This window comes from Pleurodeles waltl, chromosome 8, assembly GCF_031143425.1.
Source record: "Pleurodeles waltl isolate 20211129_DDA chromosome 8, aPleWal1.hap1.20221129, whole genome shotgun sequence".
NCBI classification, from domain to species: Eukaryota; Metazoa; Chordata; class Amphibia; order Caudata; family Salamandridae; genus Pleurodeles; species Pleurodeles waltl.
The window spans coordinates 652,395,033-652,412,478 of record NC_090447.1 but is presented as its reverse complement, the minus strand read 5'-3'; the positions used below and the strand labels follow the sequence as shown (position 1 = coordinate 652,412,478).

General features: G+C 41.1%; 1 protein-coding gene across 3 annotated transcripts in view; it reads left to right on the top strand.

Moving 5' to 3' along the window:
- ACOT9 (acyl-CoA thioesterase 9) overlaps positions 1-17,446 on the top strand; it is a 550,522-nt gene that overhangs the window by 110,063 nt on the left and 423,013 nt on the right. For all 3 annotated transcript variants that reach the window (XM_069204744.1, XM_069204745.1, XM_069204746.1), the window contains one exon: positions 16,141-16,311. In XM_069204744.1, coding sequence (XP_069060845.1) covers positions 16,141-16,311 — 171 coding nt within the window. The remainder of the gene's footprint in view (positions 1-16,140; positions 16,312-17,446) is intronic.

Here is a 17,446-nt window from a genome sequence, read left to right as displayed (position 1 = left end):
AAAAATCGTGGCTTGTCTTTTTCCCAAGCTTAGTGTTATGGTGCACCTCTGTTTCCAAGCCACCATGGTACATTGACTGTGTGAACCTGAATCTGGATAGTTCTCCCCTTGTCCTAGGAGCACACATTCGAAGGAATAAACATTACTTTAATTCGTGGCTTGTCTTTTTCCCAAGCTTGCTGTTATGGTGCACCTCTGTTTCCAAGCCACCATGGAACATTGACTGTGTGAACCTGAATCTGGATCTGGATAGTTTTCCCCTTGTCCTAGGAGCACACATTCAAAGGAATAAACATGACTTTAATTCAACGATTTAATAAATAGATCTTTGAAATCAGTGTTGATATAAGTTGTGTTCTTTACGTAGATGTAATATAATTTTAAGCTTTTCCGGACTGTTGATGTGCCCCTTCTTCAGGCAAATGGGCTCTTGAAAATCCAGTAAACGTAAATATAACAACCAGTACATTGAAATGTATAGGCCGTTGTAGGGAATGAACAAATAACCAGGCACCGTTAAATTAGTCTCCAGTGTATTCTTTATTCCTTTAAGAAAAGGTTGCTAAGAGTGCATCGGCTGAACGTTTAGACGCCATGTCCTATGCGCCAGAAAACAACTGTCTGCAACCCAGAAGTGTCCCTTTTCCTCTTTAATGCGCAACTGATGTCATTCCATGGGGGCCGTCTTCATGTTTATGTAAACAACTAATCAGTGTTAGTGTAATTTGTAAGCACGAAAAGTAATGATTTCATTGAGGCTGTGAGAGATCAATTTTCAATAATTCAGTAGAGGCGCATTAATATGGTGTATCAATAAATGAATCGGTGATATCCTTTGGATTATTATTATTTGTACCCACGGATTGTATCTAGCTCATTCTCAGCAGTAGGGTGGAAGGACGGTTTTCTTTAAGTGATTAAGGATGGAAACTGTTAGCGTTACAAACAATATTTCTACTTACATAAATGTGTCTGCAGATTGTCATTCACTGGGTGTAATTATGTATCCAAGAAGGAAATCTCAAGGTTTCATTTTTTCATTGTGTTTCCTTGCTTTAAGTTTAGTGCGGAGAGAATTTGAAACTGAGGAAAACAGTGTGAAGTGGTTTGGAGCAATGTTTTCAGTTCCAACTTCCACTGTACTTATAAATAGAATTATAAATGAAATATTTTGTGCTTGGGATGGAATCACATTAAGGGTGCTCCATTCTCTCCTGCTACTCTGTCAGATTACGTACCTTTCGGTGACATCCAAGTTAGATCATTTTAGGAAAGGTGGCTGAATTGAACTTTGAGTATTTGCTTCCGATGTACTCTTGAACTCACCAGACTAAATGCATCGCCAATACTTGTGCAGACATGAATTCCACAGTCCTTTAATCCCACTAGAAACACTCTGTCATAACCTCCTAATACATTACCATTTCAAACTGATTTTATTGCAAATACCCTTACTTGTTTCTGCCCGCATATCTCGAGGCCAAAAACTTGTCAATTTTATATCTTCTTATCAGCCTAGTTAACGGTCCCAACAGTTTTTGATGCATCTAAAAGTTTGCTCTTTAGTGCCCTCTGCTGAGACTTGAAATTCCTTTGCATAGTGAGATGCGTGAACTCCTGCCATGATTGCCCCAGCTGCAACGATATGTGGATCCCTGCTGCTGATTTTTGAAGTCACAAGTGAACATGGATCATGCATTTACACCATGACATAGGACTGTTTCATGGATTGTGGTCTTGTTGGACGGGTAGGGGCACCCAATATGTTGTCCTCATAGTGCTGAAGGCTCCTGTCTTAACCAGGAGTTAAGTAGCATTAGTGCGCTGATGTCAGTATACTGCGTGGTGGTCAGTAGGAGTGAACAGACGTTTTTCTTGTGCCTCTGGTTTGAGGCCTACAATCCCACTCGGGTAAAGTTTTGCTACTGTGTGCTTAAATCAGATTTGGGGTTGTTCCTGCTGTGACAGACTGCTTTCTGCAGGAAGGGCAGAAGTGAGGAATAGGCATTTCAAAAGAAAGCCGACCCTCCAACAAAAACCTCAAAGACTCTGAATGTAAATCACATTTGGTGTTTGAAAATGGACTATTAGGAGGGGAGCTCATAATTTAATGATCCATCTGGCGCATACTGTAAATCTGTGTATCTTCTAAAAAGCTCATATTTCGGAACAGGACAAATGTAACTATTCTTGAAAATGAGGTGAGTGACAAAGGAACTTAAAGAAGCCCTTTCATTCAGTTTTTCTCAGGCAGCCTATCTCCTTTGCCCAGTTTTCATTGAACCCTGCTGGCAGCCCTGTTCTTTTGATGAAGCAGATTTTTGTGTGATCGCTCCCCTAATTAAAGTACTCCATACTTAGCAGTTACTGTCCCTTCAGTGAATCATTGCAACACTCAAACTGTACCAACCAGAATGTCATGTGCAATTTTAATACTTTATTCGATTAAAAAAAAAATATAAAAGCACATATATGACATATTTTACTTAAAAGCCAATATGCACATTAAAATCAGCATGTTCCAACTTTACTCATACAGGATCCCACACTTTACTTAAAAAAAGACCAAACATTGAAATCAATCAAAACATTTTGGGGTATTAACTTGTGCTAGGACTTTGGCTTGTAGTATATTTCCTTAAGTGGCTAGGTGCATAAAATACTAACGGACTAACAAATAGTAATATAATAGGGCCATATCCCCCTATTTCTCAACTAGTCTTGGCTGTTTGACTGCAGAAAGAATACATCTGTATATTGTATAGCAGACCACATCTCGTTGGATCAAACGGAGGTATTACAATGCCACCTTTCACTTTCTTATGTTGAGATTCCCCAGCAAAGGTCTTAAAATGAGTGCTCCGGAGTCCTTATATAGTGTACAGATGAAGAACAGCTACAGCTGGGACTGGGAAGTTATTGAGTCGCATGGGCAAGATATCAGTTCTCCATTGGTGTAGATGTCTGCAGGATAAGATACCAGATAGTGGGCCATACCTAGTCTGAGTCTGATCAAATAGCACCTCTGGTGACGTGGCACCATGGCTAGATATTGTATTGTATTGTATTGTAATCGTATTTATATAGCGCTTACTACCCCTGACGAGGCGTCGAAGCGCTTTTTGATGAGTAGCACGCTACTCTGGAACCCAACAAGAATTAGTGATGGATTAGAATCGTTAAATAATGAGTACAGTTTTAGTAATATTATGAGTTAATTTGAGCCGTGGATATGAGAGTTTGTTAGTTAGATTGACTGGAGTAAAGGAGGAGTGGAGAAGGAAAGAAATCCAGAAGTGTTAATTGAGAGTATCTCCTTCATTTACTCAACCCAAAGGCTTGGGATGAGTAAAGGGGGGCGGAGGGGGAAGAGTATGTGGAAGGGTTAGGGAGAGCATAGTAGCAGGGTGAGATAAATGCAGGAGAAATTTAGTAGGGTTGTGTGGGAGGTCACAGTAGTAGAGTGAGGTTTGGTGAGTTAGATGTGGAAGCGGAGGGAAGAGCTTAGGCAGAGATATTTAGGAGATGAAAGTATTAGAAGGGATTTGGGATGAGTCAGAGTGAGAATGGAGGATAGTTTGATAGAGACATGACATGATGATGAGTAGATAAGTGTGATAAGATGAGAGCAGGAATTCATAGATATCTAGTATAACGACCCACCCAGGAGCCATGCAATGATCCACGAACATGCCAAGCTCAGAAAACAACATATACACATACATACATATATATATATACACACACACACACACATATGCACATACAATACATAATTAGAACCATGGGTAAAAAAAATACTTAGTCAAACAGGTTTAAAGAGTGTGTGTGTATTTTATTGTTATGACATAGTAGCAATACCTATTTTCTAAAGAAACTATAAATAAATAGAAATATACATATAATCTGAAAAAAATATTTATCAACATAGGCATATGCAGTTCATAGTTGTTTGAATATTGTGGTTATGGAGGAAAGAGCCAACTCTTGAGTAGTTTTCTGAAGACAAGAAAGTTATCTGTGGCTCTTATAGTTGGGGGTAAAGAATTCCATAGTTTGGCTGCTTGGACTGAGAAGGATGTACCACCTATAGTCTTTTTCTTGTATGGTGGTGTTCTAAGGCGGGGTGCCAATCTTGAGCAGAGGGTTCTTTGTTGGATGTATTTGGTAATTTTCTTTCTGATAAAAAGCGGTCCTGTTCCATGTATAGCTTTGTGGGTGATACAAAGCAGCTTGAAAGTGCATCTTCTGGCAACGGGTAACCAGTGTAGTGCTCTCAAGGCAGGGGAGATGTGGTCTTGCGGCTTAATATGTAATAGTAGCCTGGCTGCGGAATTCTGGATACGTTGTAGTTTTTTCATAACAGATAGAGATGATCCATGGTAGAGGCTATTGGCATAATCCAGTTTGGATAGTACAAGCGAGATAGTAGCTTGCACCTTGTGTGGAAATCCGAGGTGGGGGAAGATGCGTCGTAAAGTCTTCAAGGTGATGAAGCTTGTGCTTGCTAATTTGTCTACTTGGGCATTCATAGTTAACTTGGAATCCATGGTGATTCCTAGGTTTTTAACTTCCTTGGATAATTGAGGAGATGGTCCGAGATCGTCAGGCCAGACGCACAGAGGGTCATAATTTTTCCATTCACCACATATGAGTATTTCTGTTTTGGAGGTATTTAGTTTGAGATGGCTCCAGGTCATCCACTGATCAACGGCTCTGAGGCAACTAAAGATTTGTGAGTTTTCAATGTTTTTGGGGCCTTCTAATTTAAGTAGTATTTGTGTGTCATCTGCATAGTTGTAGCATGTGAGATGAAAATCATTGATCAGTTCTGGTAAAGATATCATGTAGATGTTGAAAAGCAAAGGTGAGATGATTGACCCTTGGGGGACCCCTGCTTTTGTGAGGTAGGGTTCGGATGAGAAGGGGGGGGCGAGTGGATGATATTTGATCTTTTTTGAAGATAGGAAGTAATCCAGTCGAGAGCAATCCCTTGTATGCCGGCTTTGTGGAGTCTTTGAGTTAGGGTGTCATGGTCAACCGTATCAAAGGCAGCTGAGAGGTCCAAGAGAAGTAGTGCAGCAACTCCATTTCGGTCGACTGTGTTTTTAAGATCGTCCCAGATTGCCATGAGTGCCGATTCAGTGCTTCTTCCTGGGCGGAATCCAGTTTGGAAGTCTGAAAGTATAGAATTGTCTTCAATGAATTGTGACATCTGGGTGAATGCTGCTCTTTCTATCAATATGCCCAGGAAAGGTACATTTGTGATTGGTCTGTAGTTGTTGGGGTCTTGCGGGTCTAGGTTTGTTTTCTTTAATAAAGGTCGTATGTATGCCTTTTTCAGGTCTACAGGAAAAGTTCCTGAAGTTAGAGTTGTTGATGATTCTTCTTACAGGTGTGGCAGCAGAAGTAGATAGAAGGATGTTCTTGAAGATTTGTGGTGGGCAAGGGTCAGAAGGGCAACCAGAAGGTCTGCTTGCTTTGACCAAATCAATAAATTCATCCTGGGATATTTGTTTGAAGGACTATAGAGGTTGGGTTGGTTTATTCTTAAAGGGTATTTTAGGAAAGGGGTTGGTGCTGACGGTTTTCTTCTGTTTTAAATAGGAGTCCAATGTGTCTGCCTTGGTTGTGTAGTGAGTTGCCAATTTGTTTGTGAAATCTTGAGTAGTGGGATGACTTCCTTCCATGCATGTAGGTTTTCGAAATTCATTGAGAATTTTATAAAATTCCTTGGTTGTAGATAGAGCATTTTGAATTCTGTCTGAGTAGTATCTTTTTTTAGCTTTTTTGATTGATGATTTGTATATCCTGTTAAGTTTGTGTAGCTGCAGTTTGTCTTGACGGTTGTTTGTTTTGAGCCAGGTCCGCTGCAACTTTCTGATTTGTTGCTTTATCTTTTTAAGTTCTGTGTTTCTCCAAGGTGTTGGTTTTCTTTTGTTGTGTTTAGTTTTTCTGAGTGGTATTATGACATCAAAAGCTTCCTGTAGCCACTCATAAAGTTTTGGTACAGAATTAATTGTATCTAGATCTGTGTTTGCTGTTAGTTGTGTTTCTAAGTGATCCAAATTGAGTTTGCTCCATGGTCGATAGGTGTATGTATGTAAGTAGTTGTGGGGTGTGTTGATTTGTGGAGTTGTGTGTCGGAAAGTTATCATATGGTGGTCTGACCAGGTGATTGGTGTGATGCTATGAATAGTAACTAGTTCAGGCTTAGCAAAAATGACATCTAGGATGTGACCAGCGATGTGTGTGGGATTGTGTACAATCTGATGTAGGTTCAATGCGACTAGGCCAGTGGTGATAGCTTTTGGATGGGGCATATTGGGTTTGTTAAACCAAATGTTTAGATCCCCAAGAATGCATAGATTGGAGTATAGTGTAATAAGGTTGGAGACTGTGTCTAGAAAAGCATCTGGGAAAGTGGAGTTGTTAGGTGGAGGTCCGTAAAGGAGGAGAAAGTTACAGGAGGAAGTTGGAGTAGGGTGGCAACTGGTAAGGAGGGCTTCACAACCTTGTATGGAGATGTTGCCTGTTTTACTAAGGTTCATTGCCTGTTTGAATATAATAGCTAGTCCACCTCCTCTCTTGCCTATACGGTTTTGAGTGATGGTTTGATAGCTCGGAGGAACGGCTTCGTGCAACACTGGTGCCATGCCATCTCCCAACCAGGATTCAGTTATGAATAGTAAGTCAGGTTGTGTGTCTGTGAGCAGGTCGTAGATGTGGTGCTTGTTTTGTGAGAGTGATCGAGCATTTATGAGCTGGCAGTTTAGAAAACGTGTGTTAGTGGTAGTGTTATTTTGTTTAGTAGAAGGGTAAGTAGTGTAATGTGAGCTTGAAACAGGAGTGTTGCCAGTTGTGATAACTGTTTGAGGCTCACAGTAGTCTTGCTTTTCAACATAGTGTTCCTCTTCCAGCAGTTTAAGGAGGCATTTTGTTGGGTCTGTGTGTGTGGGTGGTGGACTTGGTGGCTGAGGGAGCCATGAGGAGTGTAGTGTTTTTTGTAGGGTAGTTTTATTATGTAACAGACAAAGGGGATGCGAGGTTGCTATGAGTGGCCTGTTTTGTATTTTGTTTGCGTTTGTTTAGTGTGGATGGGGTATGGGTTAGGGGTGGTGGAGGAGCATGTGGATCATGATGTAAGGCTCTAAATTGTGCAATCGAGGAGAGGCGAGTGAATGAAAGTTGCTGGGTTGGGGTGCTTGTGGTAGGTGTTTGTGAAGAGTGGGGGGGGCAGGGGTGGAGATAGTATGGAATTTGTATTCTTTGTGTAGTCCTGGGGGTGGGAGTGGGTATGATGATGAGGGTAATGTAAGTTTGTGTTGCTTTGATGTGCTGATGTTTGTGGTTGGTATTGTTTTTGTGGAATAATGAGAGGGGATATTGGTGTAGTTGTTTTTGGTGAGGGATTTGTATGTGAGTTAGTGCTGCTAAGTGGAATTTGAGTGTTAGATGGGGTGTTGTTGTGTTTTGGAGATGAATGTATGAGGTGTGTAAAAGGTGATGGGTGTGTGTCAGGAGAGTTAGTATTAGTTGCGATGACCGGAAGAGGTAATATGTGTGGTGGAGTGAAATGTGGGGATTGTATGGTTGTGTGTAATTGGTGAAGAGAGGGGAAGAGTGTTTGTAGATGATGTGTTTGAAGGCAGGGTTTGGGCATTGTTATGATGACAGGTGGTCTGTGTGGAGCGAACAGCGGATAGTGTTGTTGGTTAGTATGAGCAGAGAGTGTGTATCTGGGAGACTGAAACTGAGAGAAATGTATGTTGTAGTTTTGTATTGTGTGGGTGATGGCAGGTTGTGTTAGTGGGAGTGGACAGAGTAGTGTTTGCTGTGAGAATGCAGGTGTTTGACTGTTGTAGTTGTGTGGGATATGTGTATATGTGTTGTATAAAGGGTATTGTGTTGGGTGATGGGACATTGCAATCTGTCTGTGGTCAGTTTGTGATGTATGAGTTGGATGCCTTTGTAGAATATGTGTTTGCATGTTGAGGGATGTGTAGGGGCTGAAACCATTCATGGTCAAATGTGAATTGGGCAGCATTTCTGTCCCTAGTCCCTATCTGTCCTGAACAGACCCAAACAGACAACTGCCCTTGTCCTCTCCGCCCTTTGCCTCGACGCCCTGAATCCTAGCCTTTTATAGCCCTACTGGCCGATAAGAAGCTGGTCCTAGCCCTAGCCAATCCAATTTCAAGCCCTGATTCAACCAACTAATGGGAGACCCAGCCCTAATCACCAATCATAAGCCTATTCCTGACCACCAATCACAGCCCCAGCCCTAAAACCAGCAACCAATCAGAATCCCAGCCCTATCCACCAATTACAGCCCTAGAACCAACAGCCAATCAGAATCCCAGCCCTATCCACCAATCACAGCCCTAGAACCAACAGCCAATCAGAATCCCAGCCCTATCCACCAATCACAGCCCTAGAACCAACAGCCAATCAGAATCTCAGACCTATCCACCAATCACAGCCCTAGAACCAACAGCCAATCAGAATCTCAGACCTATCCACAGATCACAGCCCTAGAACCAACAGCCAATCAGAATCTCAGACTTATCCACCAATCACAGCCCTAGAACCAACAGCCAATCAGAATCTCAGACCTAGAGCCAACAGCCAATCGGATTCCCAGCCCTATCCACCAATCATAACTGTATCCCTGGGGCCAGCAACCAATGAAAGACCATCTCCCAAACAACCTATCACAACAGCATATGCAACAACCAATAGGAACTTATATAAGGAGCAAGTTAACTGAACTCCAGTCCCTGTGGTCAGGGGGAAAGGCAACTGCTGCTTTATTCAGAATCTCCTTGGATACAGACAGGCTGAATCCACACTTCCAAGCTAGCAGAGTCTACTTTCCAGGTAAGGGGGAGATTGTTTAAGAAACAAACACTGCTATAGTGCTGGGCGCACACTCTAAAATCGGGCTTTTTTTTTAAAGGCATAAATACAGGGGGGCAGACAGTTTTTAAGCACAATTTAAATCACACAAACAGATTAAAACAGTCTCCTAACAGACACACTTTGCAAGATGTATGTAGCCTTTTTACTTAGGAGAGGGGAAAAAAAAAGTGGGGTGGGGTGCCACAAACTAGCAAGGCAATTCACACAGTCACAGCAAAAAACGATTTTCAAACAAATACCACTTTAAAAGAGGCCAGGCTGTCTGAAACACAGAGAGTTTACAGTAAAACACACACAGGTAGCTGAAAATATGGTTCCATGTGAGAAGTGCTGCACAACAGAAGATATGCTTCAACTGACTTCCTCCTCAGTTTCATTTCTATTCTTTACAGTTACTGAATTCATTATTTTGTTTTTGACTAAGAATTTGTTGGATCGGCTAATTTTATGCAGGTTTTTTGTACAAGTCTGTTCTGCCAGTGGCCCACAGATCTTCTTTTATACGTATCAACCGTTTGATATCGTGGACTCCTGGCATTTTTAAGCAGTCAGTGATCACCATTTGGCTTAGGACAGCTTCAGACCTCGACCAGACTGAAAGCCATAATATGGTTGGTGCTATCCTTATTATGTCTCCTATATATTGGAGCCCTAGTTACTCATGACATTAACATTGAAACACTTTTGGGAAGTGACAGCAAAAAACTATTTCCCCTGACCTGGAGTTGTAAGTCATTAGTATACACCCAAACCCCTGCACTCTAAGTGGCGATTGATATGGATCTGGCTTAATACAATTTGATATTAGCATCAAGTGGCATAGACCCAATTTTAGCAGCAAATTTGAAAAGTGAAACCACAGTCTGTTCGAATTGTATTGTCCTCACACTCAACAAGTGCTTGCAAGGGCTCATGTTGTCGAAAGGGACCCCCAAATAAGTTAAAGTTTGTACACATTAAAGTACAGTACCATCTATATGAAAGAGAGTAATCCTACTTTAGGATCCACACACACAATGGCAAATGACTTTGATTTATTAGTTGACAGACCTAAATTAAACATAAAGGCCACAAATCTATCTAGTAGCTTCTGGAATCCACTTCCTCTTCTTGCCATGATAACACAATCATCGGCTTACATCAATACTGGTCCCTGCCCTAGAAGAGTCAGCTTTTGCTTCAGTCAAATAACTATCAAGATCATTTATGTAAAAACTGAAAAAGAAGGGGCCCTGCATGCAGACTTGTCAGACCCCTTTCTTTATTTTGATAGGTGACGTGCATTCTCCATTTGGTCCATACCTAACACTCCCTTCCACATCCTCATGAAGCTTGGACAACTGGTGGATGACTTTGGGTTAGTCCCCTTTTGTATCGGCATACTCCACATCCTGCCCCTAATGACACTGTTAAAGGTTGCGCTGAGGTCGCATTATCACCCTGGTATTACCAAACTCAGTCAGTAGTCGGGACTGAGAGGAGAAGAAAGATGCCCCATTTTCACTGAGAAGTAAAACAGAAACCTGTAAACCCAATTGAGACATGGTCAAATGTATAGTATCATGCAAAAACGTCTCAACAGGTCAGATTAAAAGAGTGATTTAGTATAGCCCTCAATAATTGTTTTTTATCACTTTATTGTGCAGTTTAATCCTGGCCTAACCCTCTTTTTTTTTTTTTTTTAAACGTTCCTATTCCTCCAACCCCTAGGTAGCAATCTTATCCTTGTGTTTATATTGTCTTGCTGATGATCTCAATTTGATGAAAATCAAAATGGCGTCGACAAACTTCAGCAGACATAAGGATCCGGTTTATTTCGGTTTTGTAAAATGAAATATGGGACTGATTGCTGTTCATGCATAATATCTACCAACTGATATCTGCTCATTGTCTAGTATTAGACCAGGAACACAACCAAAGACCAGTCAGCCCTTACAGTATAAAGGAAGACAATTTATTATGTGCACAGTAACTGTTGACTTGAGAAGCCAAGTCCAGGCAGTTCAAATTAAGGAAGTCATACGTAATCTTTTATTTCAACAAACCACAAGGCGTGTTCATGCATCTTATTAATTCTCAACATTAGCATGTGATCATTTCTCGAACATTGCAGAAGGTATTACTGTTAATCCTCTATATCGCACCAAATCAGATAAGGTACAGTACAGCAAGAAAGTTACAGAATATGGCCTACGTGCCTCACATTGCAAGATGGAACTTTCCATCTAACAGAGATGACACGTACACAGGATAGTACATTTCTTCAGATATATTGCTTCAGCTAGAGAGCACTGATATGTCATGAGGGGTGTCTTGATAGCAAGCCTTGCATCGTAATGCTTTCTGAGCAAACAGAAAACTAAGTTCATCTAGATCATGAGCTGTTCAACAAACAGACCTTGTTATCATTGAGTATCACAGGGCCTAGCAGTTCCAAAATGGAGTCAAGGTAAAATGCAATTCCACACTAGTATTTTCATGTTTCACTTTGCGCTGTTCACTGTTTTTTCACCAGCACTATCTGTTTACCTTGCACTTAGAACACTGTTTTGATTTATATTTAAAGCTGCTTCCAATCTCTTTTCAGTATTGTCAGATGTATGTGTCTATGACATTCTGGTGCCATATTGTCTTTTGTTGTCATAATTAGGTTAACCATACTAAATCACTCTTTTAATGTTAGCTTATGACTCATTGTCGCATGATTGGGGTCATAAATGAAGCCCAGTATCAGGGTCTGGACAAGTGTTTTGAACTTCAGAAAGATGTAGTGGTCTAGTGGATCTGTCAATATCTTTAAAATACTGTATGGGTCAGGGATGAGGAAGTCTCTGGGAGACCAGAGGTTGTATTAGCAGTTAAGAGAAGACTGCGCTGACAACCCCACCGACCCAGTCTCTCTTCAATTTGTTGTTTTCCAAAGTTGGTCAATGTGTTTCCTGTAGTAGGGCTATATCAGGAATTTTCAAAGCAATATCCTTAAATGTCCTATGGCGTTTGATGTAGTGAGTAAGGCCGTTGATATTAATGGAAATTATATGCATATGTTTGGGTCAGAGGAAGGAGCCATGGGTTTAGGACAAGGCTATCCATGTAGAGGTAACTGCTTACTCAGAGTATGGGAATCAGCTATTGTGGTGTAGACGATTTGGTGGGCAATTGCAATGTAGAAAACGGCAAAAACGTTCTAGTAGAGGGTTAAGTAGTGTAGCAGTAAGATGGTGACACACTAAAAGTTTATCAAACAATACACTATGTACCAGATACAACAGTAAAGTATAAACTACTTTGCATAGGCGAGTGATCCTTCTAACCCTTTTCCCTCTCGACACGCCCATAAAACATTTTTCAAGGAACAATCCAGTCCCGCCCCACACATGAGTTTCACAGAAGATCATCAAAGTGTTAGAGTACCATGGAAGGCATAGAATAACAGAGATGAGTATGCTATAGGTGTCGCGCCGCGCGGTGCGGCGCGAGCCGAGAGCTCGACTCAAGCCGGGCGTTCGGCTCGGGCCGCGCACCGCGTTGCTAGGACGCGGCGCGCCCCCAGCCTCTCCTGCGCATTTCGAGGCCCCAGACTTGCATGGGGCCTCGTTCTACCTTCTGCTTTCCACTATACTAGGGGTCTATGACCCCTCTTACCTGTTTTTTCGTTTCTTTCCCTTTTTTCTTCTTTTTCTTCTTTTCTGCAGTCTTTTGTTGTGCCTTTCTTTATGTCTTTTCCCCCTTCCCAGATTCCTGTTCTTTCCCAGCATTCCTTGTTCCCTATTCTCTATGGTTCCTGTTCTATTCTGTTCTATGTGTTGTTTCCCTGTCTAAGATGGTGTCCTTTTACTTCCTGTGGGTCACTTCCTGTTTTTTAGTATATAAGGGCTGTGTTTTCTTCTTTCTTTGCGCTGCAACACTTTCTGCTCAGTTAGTGTCTTCGCTCCTGATTTCCTCACCTTTTGGTTCTGGATTTCCGCATTCTGTGTTTCCTGACTTTTGCTCCTTTTGGATTCCTGTTTGTTTGTTCTTGTTTTTTCCAGGAATCTTCCTGTTTGGAGGTTTTTCCCCTTTTTCTAAGGGTTTTTTTCCCTCTGGCGCTATTTTCTGAAGGGCACGGTCTGTTCTTGGCGTCTCCATTGCCTACAGCACCGTGGCTACCAGAAAGAGTCGCCCCTTTTTGGGCCAAAGTCGAACATTGAAGATCCACGCCACCAGATCTGCAAATTCCAGGCGCAAGCAGCACGTGAGTCGTGACAATAGGAGGGAGTGCCCCGTCGGCCCATCTCTTACAGACCATCTGCCCCTATAAGAAAGCTTATAGTGAATAAATGTTGGCTGGGGTAATTGTCAAGGAGAATCGGATGCCTCTTTCCAAAAATGCCTTCAGGAGAGAGTTCAGAGTCTCCGGATTGTGCCGGAGAGACAAGAGTGTTCAGTGTATGATGGGTGAGCCATCAATGTATGTCCCCTCCAACTCCTCCAGGACGTCAAGGAACCAAGGGCCAGATATAGATAGGTTTCCTTTTGCGAGGTGCAAATTGCGAGTCCCAGCGACTCGCAATTTGCACCTCGCAAAAGGAAATGCAGAAAGGTGTCTCAGACACCTTCTGCGACTCGCTATGGGGTCGCAAAGACCCACCTCATAGGGACTATAGTGGTGAGCCAAAGAAGAGTTAGGCCACATTCACTGCAGCCAGCACAGGGCTTGCATTATCAGGCATGGCTGCATCAAAGAACGCAGAAGGTTTAAGGGCAAAATTCCAGTGCATCACAGAACGGTATCCTCAGTCTGCTAGCGTGTGTTGCTCTGATGCAGTAGTCTGGGTTTGATCCAGTGATGTCACGGCAGGCACGGGGCGGCCGAAAGTTAGCAGGGGACGTGGGTGCGCACCCAATGCCACAGCTTCGGCTTTGCTTGGAGCGCTGTGGTCTGTCAAATCACTGCCCCGATATACCATCAGTCAGTCCCTGACTGGTTCTGACACTGTGCCCTGGTGTTACATGCAGCTGTTTGCCTGGGGCCGGCAGTAATTGTTGTATACGTGCTGGGCTGCTTGGAAGTTTCAGCGGGAGCTGGCCATCTTGGTTAGTGCTAGACTTTGCCATCTTCCCCACCCTCCAAGCCTTGACTAAACTCACTTTCACACCCCTTCCGCCTGACAGCCCTCTGACATTGTGCAATGCTAGCATTTATCTTAACATAGTGTAGGATTTCCAAGTATACCTCTTTTTCCTTTTCAGTGTTGTATGTCCATTTTCTGGCATGTTTCATGCTGTACTCTGCTATCCATCCGTGGCTCTCTCAACTCTGTTTTCCAACAGGAGGGAAAGGGTGTAGAGAATAGTTCAGCTTGGGTGTGGCTATTGAATAGGTCAGCCAGGACACCGGTTGAGGTAGTTTAGCACATCTAATCAACAGGCTATTAGTGTGAATCAAACATTAGAATACAATGAGATGGCATAACTGCTTTTATGAACTGAACAATTTAATAATTGTGATAAAAGTGCTTCTTGGATTTGAGTTTTCATATAGTAAATTTTCCAAGCTTTTTGCAATTCTGAGACTGGGCTGTTAAATATTCACACTAGGATTTAAACCCATGGACACCTTCAGTGAAGACAGGGCAGGACTTATCACAGATGTGTTTTCAGTCAGGCGACTATAGCGCTGTGATAGATGTTGCCCTTGCATTTTTCATTTCATTATTTCACTCTTCACTTAGATGTTTAATACTGTTATTTCAATAAATTACAACTTTCCATTGCTGTTACCTCCTTTTTGTATTGAGACAATCAGCATTCACTTAAGCAGTTCAGGGACTCCAGTGTTGAAAGGGAATCTCCTGCCATCAACATATTCCACTTCAGTAAAACCCGTTAAGAGGTGCTGGATTTGAACACTGCAGATCAACTTAAACTGTAAGGTACTCTAGCAGCTGCACAGCTCCTATCAAGGGAGTGGGCTATCAGTAGGATTCTTTGCAATTCAATTTAATAGATGGAAACCTTGCATTATTTCATTTCACTATGTCAGTCGTCATACAAACCATTCAGGTTTTGCTAATCCATTCCCATCTACTGTTTTTGAGCAGTGAGGATGCCAATAATATACTTTGTCTCAAGTCTTTTTCCTTTACCAAAATATTACTTTTGGTTTATCTATTCAACAGTTTTATACATTACTCTTGCACCGGTAGTATTAGGGTGCTTCAGATGAGAAATAAAACACAGTACATTGAAATACATTTTTAAAGTAGCAGTCGTTAGATTTTGGGAAGGTAAATCAAAAGTATGAAACATAACATTTTATTTCTATAATAACTCTAAAAGTTGTTTTTTTAGATGTTGCCTGAGGAATAGTAGAGAAGGATTGGTCGTTTGGCCAACAGGAAGAGAGTTCCCGAAAGTGGTTGGACCTTCTATGAGAGATTGATTTTTGTGCTTGAGAGGTTCGGAGTCTTGATAATTCCAGATATGATTTCCTGCTTCTGAGTCCTCTTTTTCCACCTGACAAAAATAGAGTAGCTTTAACCGAAAGGTAGGTTTGTTCTTATCCATGGCTTTATGGAATAGAATATTTTTAATTTAATTTTTTCCTAATAGGGTCTTAGATCGGGGAAGTGAAATATAGGTGGAAAAGAGATAATTAGGCTATCCAAATCAGAGGTTTGAATACAATTAATCCAAATGGAACTTATTTACATAAACAGCAATTATACTGAAAATCAGGCATATATTTAGCCTTCCGAGTTCTACATTGGAAACCTCCAATTCAGATTTTATGTTTTACGGTCAACAAATGTCTCCATTCATTTGTATCCTCATGAAAGACAAGGGTGTACAAAATCTTCTCCAAGAGAATATTTTTGATCCTTTTGACTTGGAGTAAAAATTTATTTAAGGATATATAGAAGTTTACTAATTTATGATATGATCTGTAAGATTAGGTTTATATATTATTGGTCAGTCACAAGCAATTACTTTTAAAGAAATAAGTTAATTAAGCAACAATTGGTTCTTTTGAAGTTGAAATTTCCCTTGATTTCTTTAAATTAATTTATTTTATAAAACACTTTGTAAATTTCTCCTTTACTTTATCTAACTTTCAAGAATATTTCTGAAATTGAGTTCTTTCTGTCTAATAGAGTTTTTCTAGGTTCGAAAATTAAGCTACTGAAAAAGGTTCATATATTTTGTTTTTATATTTCCTTGTTACATCAATTCTAGGGACCACATGGAAGCCATGAATGCACGCAAATCACTACAAAATTTGCTGCCTAAACGACAAGAAGACCTGCCTGCTCGGACAATGAAGGACAGCTATATAGAGGTGATACTGCCTCTAGGAAGCCAGCCTCAGCTACGGGAAAAATACCTCAATATGCATAATGGTGTAAGGTGAGTATTTAGGTCTTGTGTAAGGTCAATGTGTACTCCAACTTGGTTAGTCATAAAGGTGTAGATAATGCCACCGCCCATATTTCACGGCAAATATATGGACATTAGTTATTATAAATGTGTTTTTAAAAATTAAAGTGATAGAGATAGCAGCCTAAATCAAGGATCTAAATTTCATGTTGGGCATTCAAGTCATTCACTGACACTTGAAAATGATGAGCATCCTCTAAATGATGCGCACACTTGTTCTGGAAAAAGTAAATTTACACAAACAACTGAATTTAGAAGGCAGTTCCTCCTGATTTTTTTTGTTTCATTTTCCTCAGGTGAATATTGCCACACCCCTTTAGTAGACCCTTTTATCAATAAAGTTTTCCCCCAAAAATGTGTGTCCCACGGCTACTGGTATGTGGGAACCTACCTTTTCCTTCAGACTGACCAGATGAAACCATGTGCTTTCCAGAAAAGCAACCTGGTGGGTCACTTTGAGTACCTTCTCTGAAAGTCAACAGTTGCTTTTATGGTCAATTTCTTTAAGTCTGAGATTGTCATTCACTGTCTCAACTTTAGGTTTGTTTCCCCTTGGCATTTTTTCTTAAGAAATTTAGAAATGAAAGAAGGTAAACATAGACTTAAAACGAAGTATTCATGGTGCCTTTTACCCCAATTTATGAAATAGTTACTTATTTTGATATTTATGGTTTTGCGTAGGGACTACCGAGCCCTAAAGTGCCTTTGAGCTATAAACAGTTGTGTTATCAAAAGGTGAAGAAATGAAGGAAGGAAAATGACAGAGTTGTAGATTTGTGTCAAGGAAGTCAAGGTGAAGAAACCTTATGGAGTAATTGCATGAGTTAATACTGAAAGTGTTGAAGTTCCTGAAAACGCTCTCAGTATTTAAAAAGGTGCCCTACTAAATCTCCACAAAGGTTGCAGCACCAACCTTAGACTAACAGTACTGTAAGAGAGGGAAAATCCAGAAGTTAGAGCTCAGATAAAAACCTGTAAAAGCCTCAGGTGTGCAGGAGAACATAACTCAGAAAGCTGTAAAGAAATGTGCTACACCTTTGTATTCCATTTTTGTCTGCAGCCTGTTTTTTCTTTCTCCTATGTGTTGTGTCTCCTCTGTAAGGAC